Here is a 26,916-nt window from a genome sequence, read left to right as displayed (position 1 = left end):
TAGCCCATGCTCGTGGAAGGCGAGGAAGGAGATGACCTCGCTGGCCCGAGGCCATGGGAAATCCTCCCCTGCAGGAGCCCTCCAGTGCGCCACCTCCTTCGACGGCAGCACCCCTGTCTCACGCGAAGGTGGCCTGCACCGACTCACTCACACAAGATGATCTCCAGCTCGACATTGCACTCCGGATTCACAAACGGATCTGTGAGTTCCTTCTCTCCCTCACTCTCCCCTTTTTCTCCTAGGAATCACCGTAGCAGACGAGCGCTCATGGTGAGAAGGAAGAAGGAGGAGAGGCGACAGTTGGGGGAATAGGCGAAGGAACAGGACGAAAGCCCTCTCCCTTCCCCTATTTAAGAAGAGGCATAGTAGTTGAGGAAAGCCAAAGGATTGGGGCAAGAAACCCTCTCCCTTCCCCCATTCAATGTGGATGGGATACGACAGAACGCGCCCTGACCGATGGGACGTACCCTGCCTAACGAGACGACACCTGGTTAGACGAGACATGGCCTAGGTATGGCCCACCACTACCGCAAGCCAGGCATGGGAAACAAGGCGCAACTATGCGTAGGCAGCCCTCCACCTTCCTAGGCAAGACTTGGAAAGCCCCAACAATAGGATCTCCACCCAGGAGAGACCAACGGGCTTTCTGAGTCGATCGAACGGCTCAGATGAACACCGAGAGACAGGTAAGGAGCAGAGGGATGCCCCATGCTAGCCATGCTGACTCCGTCATGAACGACGAGCTTAGATCCCATTTGGACATATCTAATAAAAACTCCTCAAACCTGTCACTCAGGTCAAGCAAGGTAACTCTACCAATCCCTCTTACTTTATTTCTTTTGATGCATGATCATTCATTCATCCATTCGTATACACGCATTCACACATTCATTCATATAGTCATTCATTCATCCCAGACATCTGAGGCGTCGCATATGCAATTAATGCATCATAACGCTTCGTGTTGTGTCATGAAGCGGTAGTTGCCTCATTAAACATGAGCAATGACCAACCGGGGTTCGAAGGCCAGCCCACGAAGGGCTCGAGGCCACCTCGTGTCAAACAGAGCTAGGGAAGAAAACACAGATGAGCCCTAGTGGCCCTCGCCTAGTCTGCTCCGAAGCAGACATGGTCATCTTAACCTTCTCGTTCGATCCTAACCTCGAGCCATGCCCACAGAATCTCCATCGAGGGTAGGTCTGTGGGCCACCTGGGATGGTCTCCGGAATGACCCGAGCATTTGCTAGGACGCAGGATAAGGAGCAGTGGAATACCACATGAGGGCTATGCCAACCCCGTCCCGAATGATGGACCCATATTTCACTCGAACGTACCAGTTCGTGAGCTCACCGAATGCGTCACTTGAGCTATCGACGCCAGCGACATTAGCTCAGCCCCTCCGGTAGTGGAAACCATGGACGAGGTAACGCACGAAACTCAACCAACCCCTACCAAGCCCAATGGAGCTTAGGGGCTCGGGGCACCCAGCGACCAACATCCGTGACTCCGACTTGCCCAATCCCTCGATGCGTTCGACGCCTGGATCCATGACTCCAACTCGCTCAATCCCTCGATGCGTCCAACCCCTAGAGCCACAACTCTAATTCGCCCGATCCCTCGGCTACGCCCAACACCTAGATCCGCGAGTCCATCTCATCCGATCCCCTAGCGCACTCGATGCCTTGTTTGGCGACTCTTACTCGCCTGATCCCTGGATCCATGACTCCGACTCGCCCGAACCCTCGGCATGCCCGATGCCCTGGTTGATGGCTCTGTCTCGCCCCGCCCCTCGGCCATGACCAAATGCCTAGGACCGAACACCTAGAAACGATGGGTAAGAAACTAGAAAGAGGAGGCTACGCCCACCAAGGCACACACACACGCCCGCTGACAAAACCCCCTAGGTGATTCTGTCTGAATCGCCCGAGGGCTCGGGGGCTACACCCGCGGGTGCGCTAGCACACACCCGTTGTCAAAACAAAAAATTCTCCCGCTGGCAACACAAAAAAAAACCCTGGATGATTCTACTCGAATCACCTGAGGGCTCAGGGGCTCGCGCACCCGCCATCAAACCAAAAATCCCCTAGACGATTCTACCTGAATCATCCGGGGGCTCCTATTGGGTTCATAAATCTGAGGTCCCTCATGGACCTTCTTTCTAGCAAAAGCTCAGCCTAGCAGACGATGTTGCGAACGATGCACAACTCCTGGGCTGGCCCAAAAAACCTAACGACAGGCCAGAAGGGCGATCCAATCTCCGATCGAAACACCTAGCCAAGGAGGAACGACACTCGCTTCTGACTCTGGCCCGCCTCTCCGACCGAAAGGCCTGGCCAAAGAGGAATAGTGCTCACTTCCGACTCTAGCCCGCCTCTCCAACCGAAAGGCCTGGCCAAGGAGGAACGACGCTCGCTTCTGACTCTAGCCCGCCTCTTCGACCGGATGGCCTGGCCAAAGAGGAACGACGCTCACTTTCGACTCTAGCCCGCCTCTCCGACCGAAAGGCCTGGCCAAGGAGGAACAATGCTCGCTTCCAACTCCAGCCCATCTCTTCGACCGGAAGGCCCAGCCAAGGAGGAACGGCGCTCGATTCCGACCCTAGCCCACCTCTCCGACCAAAAGGCCTGGCCAAGGAGGAATGGCGCTCGCTTTTGACCCCAGCCCACCTCTCCGACCGGAAGGCCTGGCCAACGCCGCTTCCGACTCCGACCTACGTCTCCGACCAGGGATGCACCGAACCTCTCCTTACAGCTCTTCTCCGACTGGCGCAGTCGGAGCCGACTGGGACCAATTGACCGGGGACGCCCGCTCAGCGAGGACCTAGGAAACAAGCGGAGCAAGTAAGGCAGGACGCTCAACTGCAATACCAAGGACCGTACCCTATACACCTACAGGACAGTACCGGTAGGGCATGTCAGAAGGGTGCCCTTTCACCTTCCAGGCATGTCCAAAACCCAAGCAGTGCGCCGATGTTTGCCCTACAGTGTTGTGGGCGCCCTCAACTCCCATACCAGGCGAACACGGTAAAAAACCCCCACATGCCTCTGGGCATCAACAGTGTTGTGGGCGCCGTCATTTGCCATACATGGTAAACGCGGTAAGAACCTCCCACATGCGTCTAAAATAAACAGTGTTGTGGGCGCCTACAATCATCTTGTACCCGATGGCGTGGACAACAAGACTTAGTAGCATACATACACACTCTCTCTCACTTGTAAGGCTGTCCCCTTCATCTATAAAAGGGGATGCTCTCCCTCCAAAAGACAAAGGATTCAACAACTAGGACGATCGATTCACGAATGAGTCGAACACCCAACGAACAACTCCAACACAGCACATGCTTAAATACTTAGCGCACGTAAGAGCTCTCGTCTCTCCCGGCCCTTCGGTCTAGAGTCCGACTAGACCTCCTGTACCCCCATCTTATTCCCTCTCGTTTGTAACCCCACAGCAAACTTCGAGCACCTAGTTCAGGAATAAAGTCATCGATTGACTCAAACTGGATGTAGGGCACGTTGCCAGAACCAGTATAAATCATGTGTCATTGAGTGTTAGGCCACATCCGATCACAACGTACGGCAAAACTACAAATATTTACATGTTGGTCGCTTTCTGCACCGACACTAAGACTGAATGACAAGCACACATACCTATATGTATGTAAGCTTCAGTGGTTTGGCATTTCTACAAACATGTACTTCACACGCCACATTTCTACAAAGGTGCAAACCTTGTGACAAAGACCAACACAATGTGGATCCAAAATCAGTTAGATACTAAAAAGAGGGACGTCGACTGGTGAAGCATCAAGACAGTAATAACTATTAAGTTGAAGGTTCAATGCTGATTTTTATCCTCTCATCGCTGCTAAATACATCAAGCTGGTTCAGCAATTCCAACATTGTCCTTTGCACTTCTCTATCGCCGCTAACTTCACTACAAAATGAAACAAAAAAGTGCAAATTAATTGACTGCAGACAAATAATATATATCCTAATCTGAAGCTAATAATCATCCTATATAGCATCAATTACCACCCAGCATGGAGATACTAAATATGTAGAATACATAACAAAAAGAAAAGAGTGAGTTTGCAGTGTAGAATCACACTGCATGAATTCTGTAAACTGCAAGTTGTTTATCAGGCCAACTGAAAAAAGTGAAATGCTAAAATAGTTAGTTTTAGGAGCCCTAGCATTTGTATGATATTTTAGTATATTTTAAATTAAAATAATGGGATGTTACAAATATTGATTTCATAAATTTAATTACCTATGGGGACAAGTTGTGGACAGTCAGTTTCAGAACTGTGGCATTAGTTTGTGGTGGTCCATATAAAAGAACACCTTTGGGGGGTGAATACCCAATTTCTGAAATCGATCTTTGTGTGTCATTGGCAACACTACTGCTTCCACAAGCTCTTGAATCTTACTGCTTGCAATGTATAAACTCAACCATAGTGTGGCTTTAACAGTCTATGCATCAATTGTACAAAACAAATTACATGTTTCCCAAGTCCTCCAATGTCATTGTAATCCTCTGTAGGTTTCTCATCTACTTCCAATGCCATAACCCATGAGTCATACTCTGAAGGCAATGTGTAAAGTATCAAATAGATGTCTTTGTTAACCCAAGAATTTAAAAATGAATTTGAGTTCTTCGTAACTGACAAAATCAACCAACTACAAATGGCATGCGGAAGTAAACATATGCATTGTTGAATTACAATACGTGCAATGCAGAACAAAAATGTAATCCGATTCTAACAATTAGGGATCAGGATACCTTGATTTTTTATAAAAAAGCATAGGGCTTCAATTCGAGGTAATTTTTGAAATTGAAAAGGCACAAAATAAAAACACTATTTATAATAACTGAATCTCTGAAATTGAAAACACCGAAAACGAATGAAACTCGACACTCATATATTGAGAGATTCACTTGAGGACTGAAAGATATTAAATTGGTGACTAATCGTATACCGAGCTCAAATTGAAAATACAACCACGCATGACTCACCTTCTAACGTGGCAAAAAGGAAGCAGAAGGGCTCCTATTTGTCCCGGGTGGCGGAGTGAGATGTCGACGGCGGCGGCCGTCCCCGCGAGCACGCAGATCCCGATGCCGCGGCGGCGCGCTCCACCGCTGGGTATCTCGAGCATGTGCGGCCGCTTGGCCGCCGTGGGATCCATGTCCCGTGTGACCACCGGCGGCGGCTTGGGCTTGTTCTTGTACCCCCGACGACCGGCCTCGACGACGCTCGCCACCGGCTCGTCGACTCTTGCTGCCCCGTTCGTCACGGTGAGGGAAGGCCACCGCTGTCGTCGTCGGGGTGGGGGAGGGCCACCATGGCCGCGCGTCGGGGTGGGGGAAGGGGGGTGCCATGGAATAGCGATGCGGCGAGCTGAGGGCGACGATGAGGGCGACGATGGGGGCACGGTGGATGCGGACGACTATGGCCGGCCACGCTTGGAGCGAGGATAAGGGAATAGTACGGGGATGGTGGGCGCACGGGGAATAGCTTCGAAAACGTTCGAAGCACGTGACAGTAACGCCGGAAAATTCAAGGAAGGTCATCTAGAAGCGCGACGACAAATGGCAATGCGGCCCCACCTCTCCAGTCACCGCTATATAAACCCGGGCCGTGCCCAACTTCCTCCGAATCCAAAAATTCCCGAATCAAACGCTTAAAATCCCTCCAAACCACAACATCACGTGACGGAAACGCAGCCCCAACAAAGATGGTGCTGCTTAACCCGGCGTGCGAGTCGGCGGCGCTGGACAGCATCCGGCATCGCCTCCTGGACGAGCCCGCGGCGTCGTCGGCGGTGGCGACCATGAGCGCGAGCGCGGCTCCGCGGCCGGTGTACTGCCGCAGCACGAGCTTCGGCAGCCTGGTGGCGGACCAGTGGAGCGAGTCGCTCCCGTTCCGCCCCGACGACGCCGACGACATGGTGGTCTTCGGCGCGCTCCGCGACGCCTTCTCCCGGGGCTGGCTCCCCGACGGCTCCTTCGCCGCCGTCAAGCCCGAGCCCCTGGCGTCGTCCCCGGACGACTCCCCCTACGAGCACGGATCCTATTCCTCCTACCTTGGTGGCGCGGCTGGCGGCCTTCTTCTCGCGGAGGAGGAGCCTGAGACGCCGACCGAGGCGGCGGCGATGACGCCCGGCGGGAGCGAGGAGGAGGCCGCGGCCGCCGCGGCGGTGGCCAGCAGGGGCAAGCACTACCGCGGGGTGAGGCAGCGGCCGTGGGGCAAGTTCGCGGCGGAGATCCGGGACCCGGCCAGGAACGGCGCGCGCGTGTGGCTCGGCACCTACGACAGCGCCGAGGACGCCGCCGTGGCCTACGACCGCGCCGCCTACCGCATGCGCGGCTCCCGCGCGCTCCTCAACTTCCCGCTCCGCATCGGCTCCGAGATCGCCGCCGCTGCCGCGACCGCTGCCACTGCCCCTGCCGTGGGAGACAAGCGGGCGTCCCCCGAGCCGACCGCGAGCTCCGACTCTTCTTCCCCTTCATCCTCCTCGTCCTCTGGCTCTGGGACACCAAAGCGGAGGAAGAGAGGCGAGGCCGCTGCCGCGACCATGGCCATGGCCCTTGTCCCACCCCCGCCGGCGCCGGCGCAGGCTCCCGTCCAGCTAACCCTCCCGGCCCATCCGTGGTTCGCCGCCGGCCCGGTCCAGCAGCTAGTGAGCTAACTATTGCTGTATCAATGGGGTGTGGTTGATGGATTCAGCTCAGTGCAAGAAGTCAAGAACAGAGCAACAAGATGCGCGTCAAGCACACACACTGCACCAAGAAATGCGTGGGATGAGGTCGAGGGCATCGTCATCAGGATGTTCCTGGTTCGCACGGAATTTGTTCCTCCATGGTCGCTAGTGTGGTGTAGAACCTGTTTGTGGCGTCATTGCATTGAATTCGGATGAGATGAAATCGGAAGCTTCTCCGTGAGAGGCTGGTGGTCCTGGTGCAAACTTGCATCAGCATTTCTAGAATGGATATAATTCTTTGTTCTTTGGTGTTCAAAGTGGTTCCTTTGAAATCATCAGATTCTAGTTCATTGTCTAATTGGAACGTGCACGCTGCTGTTGGCTTGATCCTGATGCAGAGTCTAACACTACCTTTTCATTGGACGTTTCCTCATTAAATTTTTGTTTAGTAACCCAACGCACACTAATTGTTGGTACTCAGATATATACAATATACTTTACAAAGAATAATTAATCTTTTATATTTACCATTAGCGATAGAATGGGCACATGAGACGAGAGGGAGGAAACTGCTGTCAAACTGAAGACATGGTCAACAGACAGAGACCTGCATTTCAAAACCAACCAGACGAGCAGGAGAGCAGCCGTATTCCGATTTCAGAATTCAGAGGCGCCGCTGGAAACGGAGCAGAAAAGCCGGCACGTGACGTGCGAGACCAGCGCGCATTAGCCAAAATAAGCCCTTGTTTAGTTCCACCCTAATTTTCAAAAAGTTGCTACAGTACCTATCACATCGAATGTTTACGGCCCGTGCATAGAGCATTAAATGTAGATGAAAAGAAAAACTAATTGCACAGTTTGGTGGGAAATTGCGAGACGAACGTTTTGAGTCTAATTAGTCCATGTTTGAACACTATTTACTAAATAAAAACGAACGTGCTACAGTAGCCCCAGAATCCAAATTTCTGGAACTAAACGAGGGCTAAACTAATCGATCCACCACCGTTGCTTTGGCAAATTGAATGGTCATGGTGCGATGCTGATGGGCTGGTGGCTCGGTGCAGCATTGGTTGGGCACAACACAAAACAGGCCTAGTTATCCTTTTTTTAATTCCGGCTGGAATGTTAATATCCTAGCCAATGAGGAAGCGAATTGATTTGAATAAGGACCTCGTGCTTATCCATGATGGTAGGGGGTCACGGTTCCACTGAAAATGAGGCTGTTTTGTGCTTAACAGCTGGCCTTCAATTTCCGGAGCGTCAAAGGTTTCAAAAGCCCGTAGGAACAGGGCTTGCGTGCAATGGAAGATGTAGCCGAACTGAAGACAGCCGATGTTCCCATTTGCCGACTAGCACATTTATTTAGGCCCCGTTTAGATGTCTCCTAAAACCCAAATTTTTTTGTACAGTACCCGTCACATCGAATCTTGCGGCGCATGTATGGAGTACTAAATGTAGACGAAAAAAAAACTAATTGCACAGTTGGGTGAGAAATCGCGAGACGAAACTTTCGAACCTATTTAGTCCATAATTAGACACTAATTGCCAAATAAAAACGAAAGTGCTACAGTTGCCAAAATCCAAATTTTTTTGGATCTAAACGGGGCCTTATTGTGTGAGCACATATTAACACTGAAAATAAATGAACAGAAAAAGTACCCGAATCTCAGATGAAACAGTCGGCCTTGCAATGCTATTCTCGTATTCAAAATAGCGCTTGCAATAGTACTCCTAAGTTCACAAAGGATGCAATTCTAGCACAGTGTCATTGTTTAGTATCCTAGTAAGTTCGATCACTTATAGATAAATGTAAATAGTATTCATTAGAAATTTGGTCAAATATAAACCATTTTTGTTGGCACATAACTCGTAGCGCATTCTTTTCTGAACAGAGGAGTACAAGCGTAGCCGAAAATCGAGACATGTATAGCGCTGCTCTCCGCATCGCATACTGCAGACGAATAGCCGACACCTGACAACGGCAAGGGCATGCCATTGCCATCAGATAAGCGCATGAAGTGATCCAGTCCCGTGCCCTCGCCCCTCTTCCGAAGCAAAGAGACGGTCGGCATGATCTTTTCAGCTTCAGCTCTCCAGCAGGTAAGCCTCGTTGCCCCGGTCTCGAACCTCATTGCCCTGGTCTCACTGCTGATTCAACGTGACGGCGATGGATGTGGGCACGGCATTAAGATCGAGCACAAGCAGCCTCCGAATCAGCCCGTGCAAAAGCAGGGTAGGCCGCCGAGTCAGCTTGTTGACGCTCTCTTGACGCAGAACGTGGTTGCCCGCGTAAAGGAGGGTAACGCACGGTGGCGCTCCGGCGACCACGACTCCGCGAGTGTCCGTCCCGTCAGAAAGGAGGGCAAACAAAACACGTCGAAAGTTGCTGCAACCAGGCCGCCGCCGTCGTGGCAGAAGCCTTTCCTAGGGCTCTAGGAGCAGCACGGCCCGCGTCCAATGCTGTCACTAGGGTCGGGCTGCCTAGCTACCTGCGTCCCTGCCTCACTGCCTGGTGCGGCCGTTGGCTGTTAGGAATTTCTCCTTCGCTGTTTCCCGGGCCATCATGGACGTATCCATGCGCTCATGGGCCTCAATTCAAAGCCCATAGAGATCAGTGCACATAAACCGTAAGTAGGGGCGCGGGAGGTGCGATGGCCGGGGGCCCAAGGCCAAGTATAGAAGACCCCATACCCCAAGTTTATAAGTCCATTAGATTTTAGATTAATGCAGCAGAGTAGCCAGAAGGCCAGCAGCCCATCAGCGCCGGCGCAGGGAATCAAAGGCCAGGAGGCAGAAGCCCGTCGGCCACTCGGCCTCTTTTCAGTTTTCAGTGTTTCTTTTCAGCAGGAGGCCAGGAGCCCGTCGCCGTCGACATCTTTGTCTTTCTACCCTTTTGTGATCACCACGCAGTCGCAGACTTCCGCCGAGGCGCCGATCCAGCCGCTCAGACTTCCGCACGAGCACGACAATCCGCAAACGGTGAGACGCAGCGCCGATCGAGACGCAGCCCCGCACAGACTTCCGCAAACGGCGAGACGTAGCGCCGATCGAGCGATCACAAGGCAGCCGAGGGCCCGAGGCAGGGCTCGACGAGGACGATGAGTCGACGACATCTAAAGATTTATCTTGGTTATTGCCTTCTGCCCTTTTATGATTTGTGAATCTTGGTTTTGAATCAGTTCATGTCTAAATTGTCTAGGCCCTAGGGTTTTTTCCTTGTTTAAATTTTGTCTAGTACTTTGTACTTATATAGTTATGTTTTTCTTGTAATTTAGGTCAGGTGTAAGAATTTTAGAAGGTTACCTAAGAAACATTTGTCAGGGTCTGCGAAAAGAAAACGGAAAAGACAAGAAGAACAGTTTGTTCAGTTACAACAAGGTGCTTTAGATAAGTTTTTTTTCAGTTTCAAGTAGTGTTGTGCATGATGACAACCCTATAGATGCACCTGATAATCAAGAAGAAGAGCAACAACAAGTTAATGATAATTTAAGTGAACAAGTTGATGCTATAGAGAATGAAAATTTACAACCTTCCTCTCAACCTAAAAATTCAATTGATGATGTGCAACCTTCTATTCATGATGTCTTTGATCCCAGAACTTGGGAGAATCTTGATAATAAGGGTAGAGATATTTTGATTGAAAAAGGACCGGTGAGAGAATTGAATCTTGAGTTCCTTGTAGATGCTCACAATAGACATTTTTCATATGCTTACTACTCCAGAAAGTTAAGCAATGGTGAGGTGGTTGATAAAAAATGGTTGGTTTACTCTAAACATGTGGACAAAGTTTTTTGTTTTTGCTGCAAATTGTTCAAATCAGATCAGAACAAAAGTTTGGTAACACACGATGGATTGAGGGACTGGAAACATCTTAGTTTAAGACTCAAGGAACATGAGAATAGTGTTGAGCATATAAGAAACATGAATACTTGGAATGAACTTAGGCTGAGGTTGAGCAAAAATAAAACAATTGATGATGATTTGCAGCGAGAAATTGCAAAGGAGAGAGAGCGTTGGAGACAAGTTTTAGTAAGAATCGTTTCTGCTGTCAAGTTTCTTGCTAAACATAATTTGGCTTTTCGAGGGCAAAATGAGAAACTATATCAAGCTAACAATGGTAACTTTTTGGGCATAGTTGAAATGATGGGTGAATTTGATCCTGTAATGCAAGACCATATTAGGCGGATTCAAAATAGTGAGATTCATCATCATTACCTTGGGCATAAAATTCAGAATGAGATAATTTCTCTTCTTGCAGATTGTGTAAAACAACTATATTAAAGATCATTAAGGATGCTAAGTATTTTTCTGTGATTTTAGATTGTACTCCAGATGTGAGTCATGAAGAACAAATGACTCTAATTATTAGGTGTGTGAATATATCGAGGAATGTTCCAAGGGTAGAGGAGTTCTTCCTAGAGTTTTTAAAGGTTGATGACACATCAGGATTGGATCTTTTTAATGAATTAAAGAGTGCATTGGCCTCTCTTGGTTTGAATATTGATGATGTGAGGAGTCAAGGGTATGATAATGGTTCAAATATGAAGGGAAAACACCAAGGTGTTCAGACGTGCTTGCTTGAAATTAATCCAAGAGCACTATATATACCGTGTGCATGTCATAGTCTGAATCTTACTCTTTGTGATATGGGAAAATCTTGCAGGTAAACTATTATTTCTTTTATATGTTATATATTGTTTTCATATAATATGCCATTATTTGGGATCTTACTATTTGTGATATTTGAAATCTTGCAGGCAAGCTATTTCTTTTTTTGGCATTATCCAGCGTATATATACCCTGTTTGCAAAATCTACCAAAAGGTGAAAGATTTTGGTTGACAATGTCCCAGGATTGACAGTTAAGTCATGGTCTAATACTCGCTGGGAAAGCCGAATAAAAAGTGTTCAAGCTATCAGATTCCAAACTCCTCAAATAAGATCAGCTTTAATAACGCTAGAGAAGGCTTCAATTGATGACCCAATGGCAGTTAGTCAATGTCAATCTTTGGTGAGTGCACTTGAGAATTTTGAATTTATAGTTTGTTTGGTTATCTAGCACGATATTTTATTCTCTATAAATAAGGTTAGCAAGAAGTTGCAATCTAAAATTGTGAGTATAGACGCTACTCTCAAACACATTGAAGGTGTCATATCATATTTTAAGAAGTATAAAGATGAAGGTTTCACTTCTAGTATGAATACAGCAAAAAACATTGCATCTGAATTGGATATAGAGCCAATATTTCCTATAAAACGTCAACGAAAGAGAAAGAAATATTTTGATGAACAAGATGACCAAGACGAGGAAATACAACAGTCTGTTGTGGACTCTTTTAGAAAAGAGTACTTCCTAGTTATGATTGATTCTGCAATTGCTTCATTGACTAGTAGATTTGAGCAGATGACAGCATTTGATAATGTTTTTTGGTTCTTGTTCAACTCAGAAAATTTAAAATTCTTGGATGAAGCTGATCTTTGGTTGCGCTGCAAGATTTTTGTGGAAAATTTTTCTCATGATAACTCATCTGATGTTGAGATCAATGATTTTTTTCCTAGAATTAAAGGTGTTGCAAGTGACTTTGCCAGATTCTTTGATGTCGGCGCCAGAGATTCTATTTTTTTATATGGATGCAGATTGCTATCAAAATATTTCAGTTGCCTATCGAATTCTTTTAACTGTACTTGTGACTGTAGCTTCGGCAGAAAGAAGTTTCTCAAAATTGAAGTTGTTGAAGAACTATTTGAGATCAACTATGTCACAAGAAATGTTAAATGGCTTGGCTATGTGCACCATCGAGAAGGATATCTTAGATACTATTGATCTCGATACCGTCCTTGATGATTTTGCATTAAGAAATGCCCGAACAAGTATCTTTTTATAAGAAGCAGTGGATATGATGGAGTTCTATTCTTCTTTAAGGTAATCATATTAGTTCAAATATATTGCTCTTTTAGTCTACGTTGTTTGATAATTATCAGACATATTAAATTAAAAATATATTATTGGATTTACTTTCCCTATATAAGTAAAATTAGCCTATATATTTTAAAAATTTATGATCTGGAGGGGCCGTCACAGTGAGTTCGTCGGAGGCCCTCAAGATTATAGGACCGGCGCTGTCAGTGTTCCGTCGTGCTCAGCTGTGCTGAACAAAATTCCTTCCACTTGGCCACCACCGTTCAGGACTTCATTCGTCAGCTTTCATGCTGTCAAACTGTAAAGCCCATCGGCGGATCTGTAAATTTTGCTTCGTGTCTCAGTAAACACCAACCGCCTTATTACCAGACGCTCTAACCTTTCAAGCTTACTAACCTTTCCATCACTTCGCGATAGATCTCTCTCCTCCTCCATCGTCATCCCCAAACCACAGACTGCATGCACCGAAATGCGCTTTCGGAGCCGCTGTTCGTACGTAGACGACCAATCAGTCATGAACCATTCATTCATACGGCTTTGGTAAAAAGGGTGGGGGGCCCTCGCAAGAGCAGGCGCACTGAGCGCGGAAGCAAAGCGGGGGAACAGGGGAAACAGTGGGAGATGACACGATGGCTCTAGAGGGCTCTACCGATAAGCTAGTATATGGTACTAGTATGGCTCATCCTCGGTTTCCTTCCCCCGTTGGTTTGGACTTGTCTGGTCGATAAACCATCGCTGTAAATGCTGTTTAATTTAGGGTAAAAAAATATTATTTATTGGCTGAAAAAGTACGGTTTATAAGTCAAGCTCAAACGAACATTGCGCTTATCCTTAACCATGAATATTTAAATCCCCTGTTGTTCAAAGGAATCAGTATACATTAGGATCCTTCGTGCGAGATCCTCTCATCCTGGCTCCTCGCTTTCGAGCCGACAGCACACGATTCGAGTTTTTTTAACGTGTGCAAGGAATTAAGGAAAAGGCCCACGTAGAGACATGCTTGAGTCGTCGTTTGGATTAGGATGATGATGATGACTACCTTTTGTGCTTGTGTTCAATTGGATGTCTACCGTGTGCAACGAGAATTTGGACTCCTCGTGGAGTGCTAGAACCACCGGCGCGAAGAACCTTGAACTCTGGCTAACACGTGCACCATCGGCATATATTCAGTTCAAAGTAACAGCATGTTCGCTCGCTCGTATACGATCGTGAATTATAAGCTAGAATTGTATTTTTCTCTCACACCAAACCAGCCAACAATAAATAATCCACGATCGTTTACGCCCTGCCGAACAGGCCGTAAGACGAGGGCACCTGTGCATGGTCGCATGGAGCAATCGTCACGGTTCAATTCAGCTGATGCACGCGCCTTAGGCCTTCACCCAAAGGCCATAGCCCATAGCAGTGTTGAACTGTTGATCAATTCGACATACATACTTTGAGGATGATGACCTGTTCACAATGTTAGATCATACAGCTTTTAGTTTTCTCATATGCACAGAGTGTCGGCTTGTACTGACACGAGTCAGCTTACAATAGCAACAGGCAGTTGTACACTAGGTACTCAGCTGGAGTTAGCTGGTAATCAATCAGCAAAGCAGCAGAGGTACGTGGATGGCTTTGGGATTCTGTCTGGTGCACCCACCGAAACCTGATTTTTTTTTAAAAAAAAAACACACCACGCATTTGATACGCGTAAGCTCCATCTGAACAGGCGCGATGATGCTCCTCCTTTTCCCACCACCTTCCCGTCTTCCCTGATACCGTCGATCGCCTTTCTCCTCTTCCATTTCCTCCTTTCCACTACCCTGTTCGGTGCGTGTTCGTAACCAACGCGCCATCAAGATGATCGACGCCGATAAGTACACTCCCTCGATTGCTAAACCCTCCTAAACCTGCTCGGCGCGCAGCTTCTCTCCACTGCTCGCCTGATCGCCTCGCATAATCTATCCCACATCGGCAGCGTAGTCGCCTCCAGCTCCAGCGGCGACCGTACATACGCTAGCTAGCTTGCAGTTGCAGCTTAGCCTCGAAGCAAGAATGGGAGCCGCCTCGTCGCGGGAAGCGGACGCGGCGCGCGCGGCGGCGCGGGAGCACACGAAGCGGTGCCGGGAGCGGCGGCGGCTCATGCGGGAGGCCGTGCGCCTGCGGCGGCACCTGGCGGCGTCGCACGCGGCGTACCTCCGGTCGCTCGGCGTCGTCGCGTCCGCGCTCACGCGCTTCGCGGTCGGCGAGCCGCTCCCGGTGTCCGACCACACCCCGCCCGCGGTGATCGCGCACCGCCCCGTCGTCGTCCCCTCCTCGCCGCCGCCGCTGCTCCGCGCCATGGAGCAGCCACAGCCACAGGGCGAGGCGCGGCAGCAGGACGGGGGCAGCGGCGTTTCTGCTGGCGTTGGCGTGGCGGCAGCGCCTACGCGGACCGAAGGCGTCGGCGTTGATGGTGCCGAGGAGGAGCTGAGGATGGTCGTGAGGCACCGTAGCCTCGCGGAGGTCGCGGCGGGGCTGGAGGAGTACTTCCTCAAGGCCAGCGTCGCCGGCGACACGGTGTCGAGCCTGCTTGAGGCCAGTACCACCGAGTTCAAGGGTAAGCCGCCGCGTCACAGTACAGACTCAGTCACTGACTGGCCAATGGGATGAGAAGACGTGTGTGGTGAGTCGTGTCACTGACTGGCCACCTGAATTTGCTTGCAGGTGGCTCACACAGCTTCTTGGGCGCGCTCTGCTGCCTTTCGGCGCCAGCGCTCGACCGCATCGACAGCATGAGCAGCCGGCAGAGGCACAGCGCCACCTTGCAGCAGCTCCTCGCATGGGAGAAGAAGCTCTACAAGGATGTCAAGGTGATCCAATAATAAAAAACACAATTGCTTCCTGCATTGTTGTTGTCAATTGCTAACAGCCCGTTCGGTTGGCTGGTTCGTATCGTTGCTGGTTCGTGAAGAAGTACTGCTGACTGGTTTGTGGGAGAGAAAAATACTGTTTTAGGTGGAAATTTACGATCGTTTACGACAAGCCAGCCAAACGAACAGGCTAAAGCAGCCACGATGATATATATAGCTTGTCTTACCACTGGGACGACGTGATGTTTACGTTTACCATACCATTACCATGCAGGGCAGGGAGAAACTGCAAATAAGGCACGACAAGAAGCTCGCCGAGCTGCGGGACCAGGAGTACAGCCGGAAGATCGACGTGGACATCCAGAAGCTCAAGGCGGCGTGGGACAGGGCGCGCGCGCAGCTCGAGACCGCCTCCGAGTCCGTGGACGCGACCTCGTCCGCAATCGCCCAGCTCCGCGACACCCACCTCGCGCGCCAGCTCCTGGAGCTCTGCCACGCCACGCTCGACATGTGGCGGGCGATGCGGCAGCACCACGAGGCGCAGAGCCTGTTCGCGCAACAGCTGCGCGGGCTGAGCAGCCGCACGTCCATGGACCCCACGACCGAGATCCACCACCAGGCCACGCGGGCGCTCGAGGCCGCCATGAACGCCTGGTCCGCGGCCATGGCGCACGTGGCGAAGCACCAGCGCGACTACGTCCACGCCATCGGCGGCTGGCTCAAGCTGACGCTGACGCCGGTCAGCGGCGCCGCCGAGGCGGTGGGCTCCCCCGTGGCGGCGGAGCTCGCCGCGTTCGTCGACCGGTGGGGGAAGGTGCTCGACCGCGTGCACTGCGTGGACGTGCTCAAGGCGATCAAGAGCTTCGCGGGCGCGGTCCGCGGGATCCACGCGCTCCAGGGCGACGAGCTGCGGGTGGCGCGGCGCGTGAGGCAGTACTCCCGGGAGCTGGACCGCAAGTCCCGGATGCTGCGGCAGGTCGAGAAGAGCTACTACGACTCGTACCTGCCCGGGGTCACGTCGATGTGGCACTGGGGGAGGCCCGCGTGGAGGGACCACATGCAGGCGCGCGACGCGGGTAACGAGGTGGCGCAGCGCAGGGACGAGATCGCGGCTTGCCGGAAGATGGTGGAGGACGAGATGCGGAGGCATGCCAAGGCCATCGACGCCACGAGGACGGCCACGGTCACCGGCGTGCAGGGGAAGCTGCCGGCCGTGTTCCAGTCGATGTCCGCGTTCTCGGCGTCGCTTGCGAATTCGCTGGACGCCGCGTGCAGGGCTCCACAGCAGAACACCAACATGCAGTAATAGTAGTAGTAGCTAATACCCGCTCATTCTTTTTTGCGTTTGCATTTTTGTTTTTCATGTTTTCAGCACCTATATATATACATACAATACAGAACACAAAGAGAGAACATAGAAATACGAATAAGGCACATTATCGTAGTGTTTTTGGCTGTGTTGTTACCCTTTGTAAATGCATGCAATCCCCCCGCCCAACGTTTCCATTGGTTTGCCAGGGGTTATCAATTCCGTTTAATATGAGTCACATTCTGCAGAAAACTACATGCATTTGCACGGAAAACATAGAAATGCTAGCTTTATTATGGAATCGATTTGCGGAGGACGCTGCAATGGTTCAGATACAACAAAGAGAAACTCGTCCTATGCAAGTCTCCATTTGATAACTAATCTCCGGAAAAAGGTGAAATCGTGTAAAACCATTTCTCTGCATCAAGAAGGCACGGGAATACATCGAGTCATCAACCAAACATCTCAGGTCATATAAAGCTTTTTCCTATATTTGTTTCCCCTATGCAAGCCTCCCACTCGGTGCAGTGCACAGCAGAAGTGTAAGGAAAAGGGGCCCGTATCCTGCCAAAGAAAACCCATCCATCACAGTATACTTCACTTCTTTGAAAGAGCCATGACGTTGAAGTTCATCGAGTTAGGGTTCTCTGCAATTCTAGCTTTGATGACTTTTGCAGCATCCTGTGGACAGATTTAAAGCACACAATCAGATCGCTCTTCTATGATAGAACAAAAAAAGGAAAACAAATTAAAGGTACATCGGTACATAAACAATTACACATGTTGCATTAGGCAAAACAAAGAATGCACAAAGCTAAATGCAAATACACATTAGCATGCACATCTCCATATTTATAAAGTTTATTCATAAAAGGAACAATAGCACTAAACCCTTCGGTTTTATTCATAAGATGCACCTTTGTTCATAGAACTCGGCTGGGCTTATACGATCGTGGATTATAAGCTGGAACAGTATTTTTCTCTCACATCAAACCAGCCAAACCAGCCAGCAGTAAATAATCCACGATCGCTTACGACGAAACGAACAGGCTGCTAAAATGCACATCCAGGCCAGCATCTCTAGCAGTCCCTAATACCTTCCCATATCCCCATAAAATAGAACTATCATATTGGAAGTAACTATGTTTTTCTCTTGCTCCAACAGTCCCCCCAAATACCTTCCCTATCCCTATTAAACAGTTCCACAATACCTCACTTTTTTTGGTGGCCACCAATATTTCCATTGTCTGCCCTCAAACAAAGGGAAGTTGCATCTCCCCAATAGCATAGGGCCCACCCTAACTTTCACTTTTCAGCCATCTTTTCCCATACATATCTACGGGAACCAACTTTCATATTGGTATTGGGGGAGATATATTGGAGTACTGCTATAGCAACTCCCCCAATATTCACAAAAATAATACTAGGCAACATACATATTGGGGATAGATTATTGGGAGACTGGTGGAGATGCTCTAAACCTACTAATTATGTCACTTACTCACTTGAGGTCTAAATCACCATAACTTGAGTTAATACATCTACGTCACACGTTGATGGCACAATGAAATGACAGACATGGGGCCCACATGCCGATAGGTGAGAAGGAGATAAGACCAGCTTATAGACCCCGATGTCGGTTATGTCAACTCATCATGCAATCAGCATGACATGCAGGCGGATTAATTCAAGTTATAGTAATTTGGACCTCACACAACACGATTAGTAACTTTAGAGACTTGGATGTGCGTTTTGGAAGCTTGGGAACCTGGATGGCACCAAACCAAGTTCCAGGACCAGCAGTGCATTTTACTCATAAACTTTTATTCACATAAGGTACAAAAGCACCAAACTATATGGTAAAGAAACAACCCACATGACAAGTCGCAGAAATCTGCATATTTCTTAAACCAAAAGGTTGAAGACAAGAAGCAAGCAAAAGTGAAGGAAATATTGCACCTGCAACAAGGTTTCAGGTGATGAAGGGCCATGGGATGTGGGTTGTGATTTTCGTCCATCAAGCTCATAAAGTTCACCTGATGCATGCCAAGGAAAAAAATATATATCAGAAGCTTACTAATAAATAAATAGATGTGCGCTACAAACTGTAAGATGAACTATTTTACTGGGGCAATACTGGCACCACCTACCATCAACACAGGAGAAACATACAAAATGTTCATTAACATCAACATTAGCCTGCACATGAAAGCAAGACAATTTTAAGATGACAAAAGACAACAAAATTTAGAGAGGAATAGAGGACTACTATTATCAAGGACATTTAATTATTTATCTACCATTATTGCACTGAGCTTTTAGTTTTATTGAACATTGCTTCAAGGAGCATATTATTTGAGTGCCCTGCAGGTTACCACCTGAACTAGCAAATGGAAGAAACTACCAAGTACCAACTATGGCTCTTATAAATGATACTCTGTCAGCAACATTTAACAAAAAGAGTTGAAACAACAATAATGTCAAGAGGCAAAACTGATTTCATACTCCAGTGAATAAAATTTAACACTGAACTCAAATAATATACATATCAGAAGAAACTGCTTGGGTGGGCTTACATCTGTGTCACCAGCAGATGCAGCAACAGAATGTGCATCCTCCATCTCATCATCTTCCTCGAGAAAGGTAGCACGCTGATGGCAGCAAATATTTCATACATGAGAACAAAACAAATTTGACCATGACGAGTACGGAAAAATGAAGTTACATATTTGAATATTAACCTGGACTGGATCCATATCAGCTGTTTGCTTATAGAACTTCTCAAAATAGGACCCCTCAACTGCAAATATGAAAGGTACCCATGAGGCCATGAAGTCATGCTACAAGCAAGTCAAATGTAATTAAAATTCAAACTACTCCATTTAAGGTGCATGTTCAATAAAAACAAATTAAAGTTCACAACATACAGAGAGAGAAAAGTGTGCATAGCTACTGGGCAAGTCACAATTCGTCAATACTTACCTTCATGAAAATATGAACTATACATCAATAATATTATGCCGGAAAAAAAAACTGATCAGGATATGAAAACTTTCCAATTTATGATAATAGATCATGGAAACATAAGGCGAAACAGACAAGGAGCTGAATAGAGTGTCATTGTAGTTTTCTCCATAATATGCTGATTGGCCAGTAACCATGCCCTCAGGTCTCAAGCTAAACCCACTTGATTAAGTGATTAAGTCAAACTATTTTTAGTTTGACTAGTGACAGAGACAAGAGGACACAATGAAGTTTCATAAATCCAAGCAAAGTATTCACTCTGAAGACTGATATCATAAATAGTACTAACTGTTGGTAAATAGACCTGAATGCCTATTGCCTACTAGTTACTAATTACATTCGAGCAAACTAGCTGAATTGGCACAAGAACAGGAGAAGTTCAGCCTTCTAAGACTCATAGTGACTCAAAACAGCAACTTGTAAAATGTAAGACAGTACACCATTAGATCAATGCAAATCTGAAGTTCCAAAGTTACCTAGCTTGATTTGAGATGTTGCATTTCCTATTGCATGAATAACACCAACTGTTCCACAAGCATTACCAACAGTCTGCTTCGTAAAGTATACCTTCTTGCTCAATTCCTACACAAATTCAGGGATAGAAAAATATAGATCCAACATTGACTCAGGAATATTCTCAAGGTAAAAAGGAAATTCAAATAAACTAACATTTGTTCAAATTGAAGACAAATATACATGTGAATTGATGTCCATCAGAAAATTATGCAAAACTCAAAAAGTAAACAAGAAGAAGCACATGTATCTGTTTGCTTTCATACCATTAAATGGAATGATAAGAAAATGGGAGCCAGATGTGAATAAACTGGTTCTTTGAAAAATGAAACAGATAGTTTATTGAGTATTACAAAAAGTGAAGTAAGAACAAAAGCTGGATATCATAAGAAGTTGATACTTCATAGTATTACGAAATTGATACATAGAGCATCTAACATTGTATTTTCCCAGTGAAAAGCTGTGATGTGCCACAGAAAAATTAGTGCATATCCAGCAAATTAACCAAAGAAAATGAATGTATCTTGATAGGTTTTTATGTAGCAATTCTATAGGTACTGGTACCACAACGCAGAATCAGTCAGTGGAGATTTACTTGATGATCTAAAAATTGTAGGTATTCCTTGAGTATTGAGTATTTCATTTAGTAACAGCATAAAGGCTCAGTTCGTGAAGGGCTCATTAAGTAATATATACCACCTCCACATAGTACTGTACTTGATTCAACCAGTAACAAAACCAGTGTGGTAGCGTGGATAGAGCTTAGAGCAACAAATAACCAAGTGAAAAAAATGTACAATTCAATATCTGGTTACCTAGATAACAGCTACAATTACTTTCTTTTCCAATTTCTGGGCACCTATCACCTATAAACACAAGTGGATATGTGTAATCACAAGATGACATTGCAGTGAATACCAAACTAAATCACAAAAGCTGTTTCAAGGACTGGAGGACCAACACTGGTAACATGTACAAATTTCACCAAGATAATCAACATACAATTCTAACAACACAAATCAAAATCTCTCAGCACAATTCGAATTAAACCTTCTCTATCCTACTTCAGGGCACGGAGAGCATCACTAAAGTGGCCAAGACATTGTGTTGAAAACATTACAATTACAATCATAGGACAGGAAAAATAGAACAGGATGATACAACCACACCTTGCCCCCTGCAGTCAATGTGGTAGAGGCACTTGATTCTTCTTTCTCCTCCTCGTCCTGATCAGCAAAAGACAACGAACCTATCAATCCCCGCTTTGGCATCACACAACCAAAAGCAAAGCCAAGCACGCCATTGATCACACCATCCAATGGGGAAATGAAAGCGAGTACTTACCAGGGAGGTGAGCGGGTAGAGGAAGAGGACGGCGAGAATGGGCTGGGGCACCATGGCAAGCAGCTCGTCGTCCAGGCCGTAGACGTCGCAGAACTGCACATCCCCCTCGGGGACTCCCAGCCCCCATATGAACTGCACAAGCCCACTCCGCGGCAGGAATTAGCGAGAGCGGCACGAAACAGAAGGAAACGAAACCCTAGCTAGCGCCGGGGAGGCGGAGGCGGGGGCGGGGTCGCGCGAGCTCACCTGGTTCATGACGTCCGGGTTGGCCTCCAGCGGGATCCAGCGCTTCCCCATCTTGTCGGCGCGCGGCGGAGCCTGACGACTAGCAAAGAAACTGAGGCGGGCGGGGAGAAGACAGAAGAGAATGAGATCGGGGTGGAAATGGAAAAGGCGCGGACGCAACGGGGCATTTTATATTTTTACCATGATTGCTCCTCTTACATATTTACCATCTTTAAAATTCGTGCGTCTTCTTTTTGCCACAATTGCTCATCTGACACGCCACGGCGACCTAACACGATGGCGCACAGTCAGCAGAGCGGTGCGAAATGACCTGCCTGCCCCTGGCTATTTGCTGAAGGGAAGGAAACGGGTCGGCCTAGTCGCTCGCTCGTCCATTTTCTCGTGCGGGCATCCGACGCCGACGCCCGACGCGTTCTTCTTCCCCAGCTCGCCCGCCACCGCCGCGCCTGCTCCCCTCCGGCCGTCCCTAAGCCACGGCGGCCACCGCGACGGAGCGAAGGTACGTGCCCCCTGTCGCCCCTTTGCACCCACATTCCACGGCATTTAGGGTTAGGGTTCATGGGGTCATGGTTCAACGGGCCATTGTTTAGGGAATTAGGCCTCAAGTAGGCCGGCAGAGCACACAGAGTCACGGAAACGCAAACCCCTCGCCGCCTGTTGAACCAGCAAGAATAGGATTAAATCAGCAAGGGAGACAGGTGGAAAAGCTACTAGGCAAGTCATGTGCCCTAACTGCAAAGAGTATGGTCACAGGGGTGGTAGCTGGAAATGTTCCCTCACTGGAACCAAGAAAAGGTGATTTCTTAACTCATGTATTGTATTTGTTTACTAATTGTCATAGCTATTAACTGATTTTTTAATTGTTGCAGGAAAAGAACCAAGAAGAGTAATGTCCAGGTTGGGAGGAAGAAAGCAAACAAAGGTGCTGCTGGTGATGAAGCAGTCACTCCAAGAACCAGAAGAGCAATGGCAAGGGAAGCTACAGCAAAGGCAAGGAGAGAGGCTGAGGAAGCTGAACTAAAGGCTGTGGCTGCAAGAGAAGCAGCACAAGCAGCAGCTAGAGAAGAAATAGAAGCTACAAGAAATGAGTTATCTGCAATTCATGCACAGAAAGATATCGTGGATATGATGCCTTTAGAAGTTCATGTCCAAGAAACTAAAACAGCTATGAGGTATGCTATTGAGTCAACTTGCAGTTCATGTCCCTATGTATGCTACTGTATCTATGACTTTTCTTGTTTTGAATAGGACCCTATTCCCAGAAGATGAACTGCAAGTTGAGCTTGTGAAGAAAATGACACCTAGGAGGAAGCAGTTGACAAAGAAAGTGAGGAAAACCTAAGGATGAAAGAAAAGTGGAGACTGAAGATGAACTGGAATATTGCTTTTATTTTGTTAAGAGCCTGAACTCTTCATAATATGTGTAATTGACCAGAACCATTATTTTGCATGGCCTTCTATTGTAATGAAATGGGCATAGCTATCAGCGTGCTCTTCTGTGTAATGGGCAATGGCCAAGAACTCTATATGTATGGCCACAAACTACCCCTATTTGGTTCCTTTGTAATCCGCAATGGCCACAAACAAGTACTTTATGTGGTGACCTTAATTTCCTAAAGCTGATGTGCTTCTATTATTTTGCATGGACATGATGTGCCTCTCTTATTTTTAGATAGCTACAATGTGAATCTCGTTTTTTAAGGACCAGAATGTGCCTCCAGAATGTGCTTCTCTTATTATGCTTGGATAATTTTTTTTTTGCATGTCATAATAATGGTTTGCCAATTACAACTGATGATTCATTCAAACAAAAAGGCCATGACAAATTCATTGCAAAACATGTTTCTCTTCTTCAGCAGATAGGCAGGGGCATGCTGGTCTTTTCGCATTGCCCTGCTGACTGGACGCCACCGTGTCGTGTCGCCGTGGCGTGCCAGACGAGCAAATGTGGCAAAAGGAAGACGCACGATTTTTAAAGATGGTAAATATATAAGCGGCATCGTAAAGATGACAATCGAGGGAGGGGCGATCTTAATAATGGTAAAAATGTAAAATGCCCGACGCAATGTGGCGTACGCCACACGCGGACACGCGCACGCCCATGCGGCTAAGCGGCGCACGGGCTGGAAGCCTACCTGGGTCGGACAACAGCCCGTGGGCTGTTGTTCATTGCTGCATAGCTTCGTTTAGACTTAGAGTTATCGTATCATGGTCATCGTCATCGCTCACACTATAAAAAGGCTCTTCCACTGTAATAATCTATACGTTGTACTATATGAGCCCTTCGTCGCGTGATTTTACTCTTCCTCTATAACAGCCGTTTGATCTACACGTCGTGCTATATGAGTTATCCGTCATCCATAATCTTACATGTAAGATGTAAGACTCATATTCAATCTCAAATATGAGTTTTTTTAAGACATATATGTGCCACACGTGTATAGGTGCCCAATTAACGTACATATATTCCCAATGTATGTACGCGTCCAGAATCAATTCGTATTCGTGCCGCGGCAGGAGCGCGGGTGGAAGAACGTCTTCAAGGTGCCGCCCAGCGTGAGGAATACGTAGGATTAAATTATGTGCTTGTATAGATGGCCAACGGGCCGGTCCGGCACGGGGCCGTGCTAGGCACGGCCCGATAGGGCACGGCACGGAAAGGGCCCATCGGGCCACCGGGCCGTGCCGCACCAGTCCATCGTGCTTGGCCGACAGCCCAGGCACGGCCTGTCGGGCCAATTTCCGTGCCAGGCCGACCCGATGAGCCCGGCTTTTTTAGCAGGTCGGGCCGACCCGAGGCCCACCAAATGCGATAGAGAGGAGGGGGAGGCGAGGAGTGGAGGTGGCGGCGGCCGCCGGCGAGCTTCCCCCGGGTCACTTGATGCCGGATCCGGCGAAGTAGCTGGCGGAGGAGGCGAGTCCGGCGAAGTAGCGACCGGATCGAAGGCGTAGAAGGCCGGATCGAGGCCGCTCCACTTCAAGCCGCTACAGGGGGACGCGGAGGAGGTGGCCAGAGCCAGACGCTCGGGGGCCGTGGAGGCGGCGGCCACCGCCGCACTCGACGTCGTCGCGTGGTGGAGGTGGAGCTTTGGAGGCGGCGGCATGGGGATGGGGGAGGCGGCGGCGTGGCCGGGGGTGGAGCACGCGGTGCCCGCTGCCACGCGCCCACACTTGGCCGGCGAATGAAGAGAGGGAGCAAGGGAGAAGAGCGATGCCGCGAGTGGGGAGCGGGGAGGGAGGGGGAGCTGGGCGCGTCGCGAATCGCAAAGAGAGGAGGAGCTGCGGCGTGGCCGCGTGGGGACGCCGGGAGGGGGATGCGCGGGGGATGGGAAGGGTATTACCGTGTTAGGGTTAGGGGGGTGGGGGCGGGCCGGCTACGAGACGGGAGCAGGCCGACACTACGCCCGGGGCTCTTAGCAGGCCGGCTTGCCGGCCATCACCGGGCCGCGCGCTCTGTAGCGGGCTGTGCCGTGCCGGCCCACGTGCCTGGGGTAAGGCCCAGGCACGGCCTGCCCCTCCGGGCCGGGCCAGCCCGGGCCCGCCAGCCTCCGTGTCGGGCCGTGCTCGTGTCGGGCCAAAAGGCCGGGCTTCGGGCCGGGCTGCATGGCCAGGTATATGTGCTTGCCGCCACTTGTTGAGGAACGTGACCACGTACCCGGGGGGGGCTTCCACCTGCGCGCCGTCGTCCCGTGGAACATGCTCATCTGGTTCACCATTGCCACCGGTACGTACGATCTCGTCCGTCAGCTCCATGAACAACTACGAGAATAAACGGCTCGCAGCACGTCGTCCCCTTGGGTAAATATAATATTATATGTATTTTTGCCCCCTCGGCCTTTTCGTAATAAATAAATATTTGTATTACTAAGTTGGTGACGTAGTTTTAATTAGGAATAATCTTTTTTTTATTAACTGAAACCTTAACCAGTTTATTAACCAATCTAATCTAAATACATGTATCTCTAAATTGTACGCATATATCCTTGCAATTCTCAACTAGAGCTGCCATATGAAAATCATCAACAGACCATACTTGACACGATGGAAACTAACTCTTTGACAGCTTTAAATAGGAATTAAAATTAGGGTTATCTGGATTCATGCTATTATAATTTTCAATGTTTGGAGAAACGTCATTACTATTCGTCTATTTAGAAGCATGCCATTATAATTTTTCGTTTCCTACAAATATGCCGCATAATACGTATGGACACGACCTGGGCCCAGCTGCAGGCGTATACGAAGACGTATACTTCATCGCAGCCTCTCTCCCATGTCACTGACACGTAGGCCCCACATGTCATCTTCTTCTTCCTCATCTTTCCTTGCTGAGCATGTCGATGGCGATGGCGAGAAGCAGCAGCAGCACGCGGCCGAGCAGCAACAGCACGCGGGTGAGCGGAGCTCGTGGCCTGGGCGGCGTGCGGAGGACGCGGAGCACGGAGCTCACGGCCGGCGCGGAGCGGGCGAACTGGGCGGCGCACGGAGCACGCGCCCGGGCTCGCGAGCGTGAGGGCGAGCTGCTGCAGCGGGCGTTCGAGCGCGTGAGCGGGAGCGGGGGCGCCGGGGGCGAGGCGCGAGCGGGTGCGGGCCATGTCTGCCGGTGTCTGGGAGAGGCCTGGCCGGAGCTCCCGCGGGCCATGGCGTCGGTGCGGGAGGGCGGGCTCGTGAGCGCGAAGGAGAGCTACTGCAGCGGGTGTCAGAGCTTGCGAGCGGGAGCGGCACTGGTGGAGAGGCGTGAGTGGCCGCGGGCCATGGTTGCCGGCGTCGAGGAGAGGCCTAGCCAGAGCTCCCTCCCGCTATGGCATCGCGGGAGGCCAGGCTCGCGAGCGGCTACAACGAGCGGTCAGGCTCGTGAGCAGGAGCGCGCGGCGCCGGCAGCTAGGCGCGAGCCGCCCAGGCCGCGAGCTTCGCTCGGGCGCGTGCTGCTGCTGCTGCTCGGCCGTGTGCTGTTGCTGCTGCTCGCCATCGCCATCGACGCGCTCAGCAAGGGAAGATGAGGAGAGGGGGAGGAAGA

At 49.1% G+C, this 26,916-nt stretch overlaps 3 protein-coding genes and 1 long non-coding RNA gene across 5 annotated transcripts; 3 read left to right on the top strand and 1 right to left on the bottom strand.

The window, feature by feature from the left end:
* Positions 1-5,659: 5,659 nt before the first annotated feature.
* LOC136477873 (ethylene-responsive transcription factor 2-like) lies at positions 5,660-7,011 on the top strand. Its single transcript, XM_066476131.1, has one exon. The coding sequence runs from the start codon at positions 5,742-5,744 to the stop codon at positions 6,693-6,695; it is 954 nt and encodes a 317-aa protein (XP_066332228.1). The 5' UTR covers positions 5,660-5,741; the 3' UTR covers positions 6,696-7,011.
* Positions 7,012-9,986: 2,975 nt separating this feature from the next.
* Positions 9,987-12,549, top strand: LOC136477875 (uncharacterized). 2 transcript variants are annotated; one of them, XR_010764129.1, is made up of 4 exons: positions 9,987-10,085; positions 11,028-11,370; positions 11,465-11,717; positions 12,404-12,549. It is a non-coding gene; the product is annotated as an uncharacterized lncRNA (long non-coding RNA). The 2 variants fall into 2 exon arrangements; XR_010764128.1 differs by having other exon boundaries at positions 12,154-12,549.
* Positions 12,550-13,899: 1,350 nt separating this feature from the next.
* LOC136477872 (protein ROLLING AND ERECT LEAF 2-like) lies at positions 13,900-17,040 on the top strand. The gene is made up of 3 exons (XM_066476130.1): positions 13,900-15,210; positions 15,318-15,463; positions 15,738-17,040. Exons 1-3 carry the CDS (start codon positions 14,667-14,669, stop codon positions 16,767-16,769), a joined length of 1,722 nt encoding a protein of 573 aa, XP_066332227.1. The 5' UTR covers positions 13,900-14,666; the 3' UTR covers positions 16,770-17,040.
* A 135-nt stretch (positions 17,041-17,175) lies between these two features.
* LOC136477874 (ubiquitin carboxyl-terminal hydrolase 3-like) lies at positions 17,176-22,026 on the bottom strand. The gene is made up of 9 exons (XM_066476132.1): positions 21,900-22,026; positions 21,654-21,785; positions 21,479-21,535; positions 20,273-20,378; positions 19,514-19,572; positions 19,349-19,423; positions 18,923-18,971; positions 18,732-18,808; positions 17,176-17,453 (listed from the first exon to the last, which is right to left on the bottom strand). The coding sequence occupies exons 1-9, from the start codon at positions 21,948-21,950 to the stop codon at positions 17,370-17,372; spliced, it is 690 nt and encodes a 229-aa protein (XP_066332229.1). The 5' UTR covers positions 21,951-22,026; the 3' UTR covers positions 17,176-17,369.
* Between the last annotated feature and the right edge of the window lie 4,890 nt (positions 22,027-26,916).

Source organism: Miscanthus floridulus, chromosome 8, assembly GCF_019320115.1.
Source record: "Miscanthus floridulus cultivar M001 chromosome 8, ASM1932011v1, whole genome shotgun sequence".
Lineage (NCBI taxonomy): Eukaryota > Viridiplantae > Streptophyta > Magnoliopsida > Poales > Poaceae > Miscanthus > Miscanthus floridulus.
Note: the sequence above shows the minus strand (reverse complement) of the source record. Positions and strands in the feature narration are given on the sequence as shown.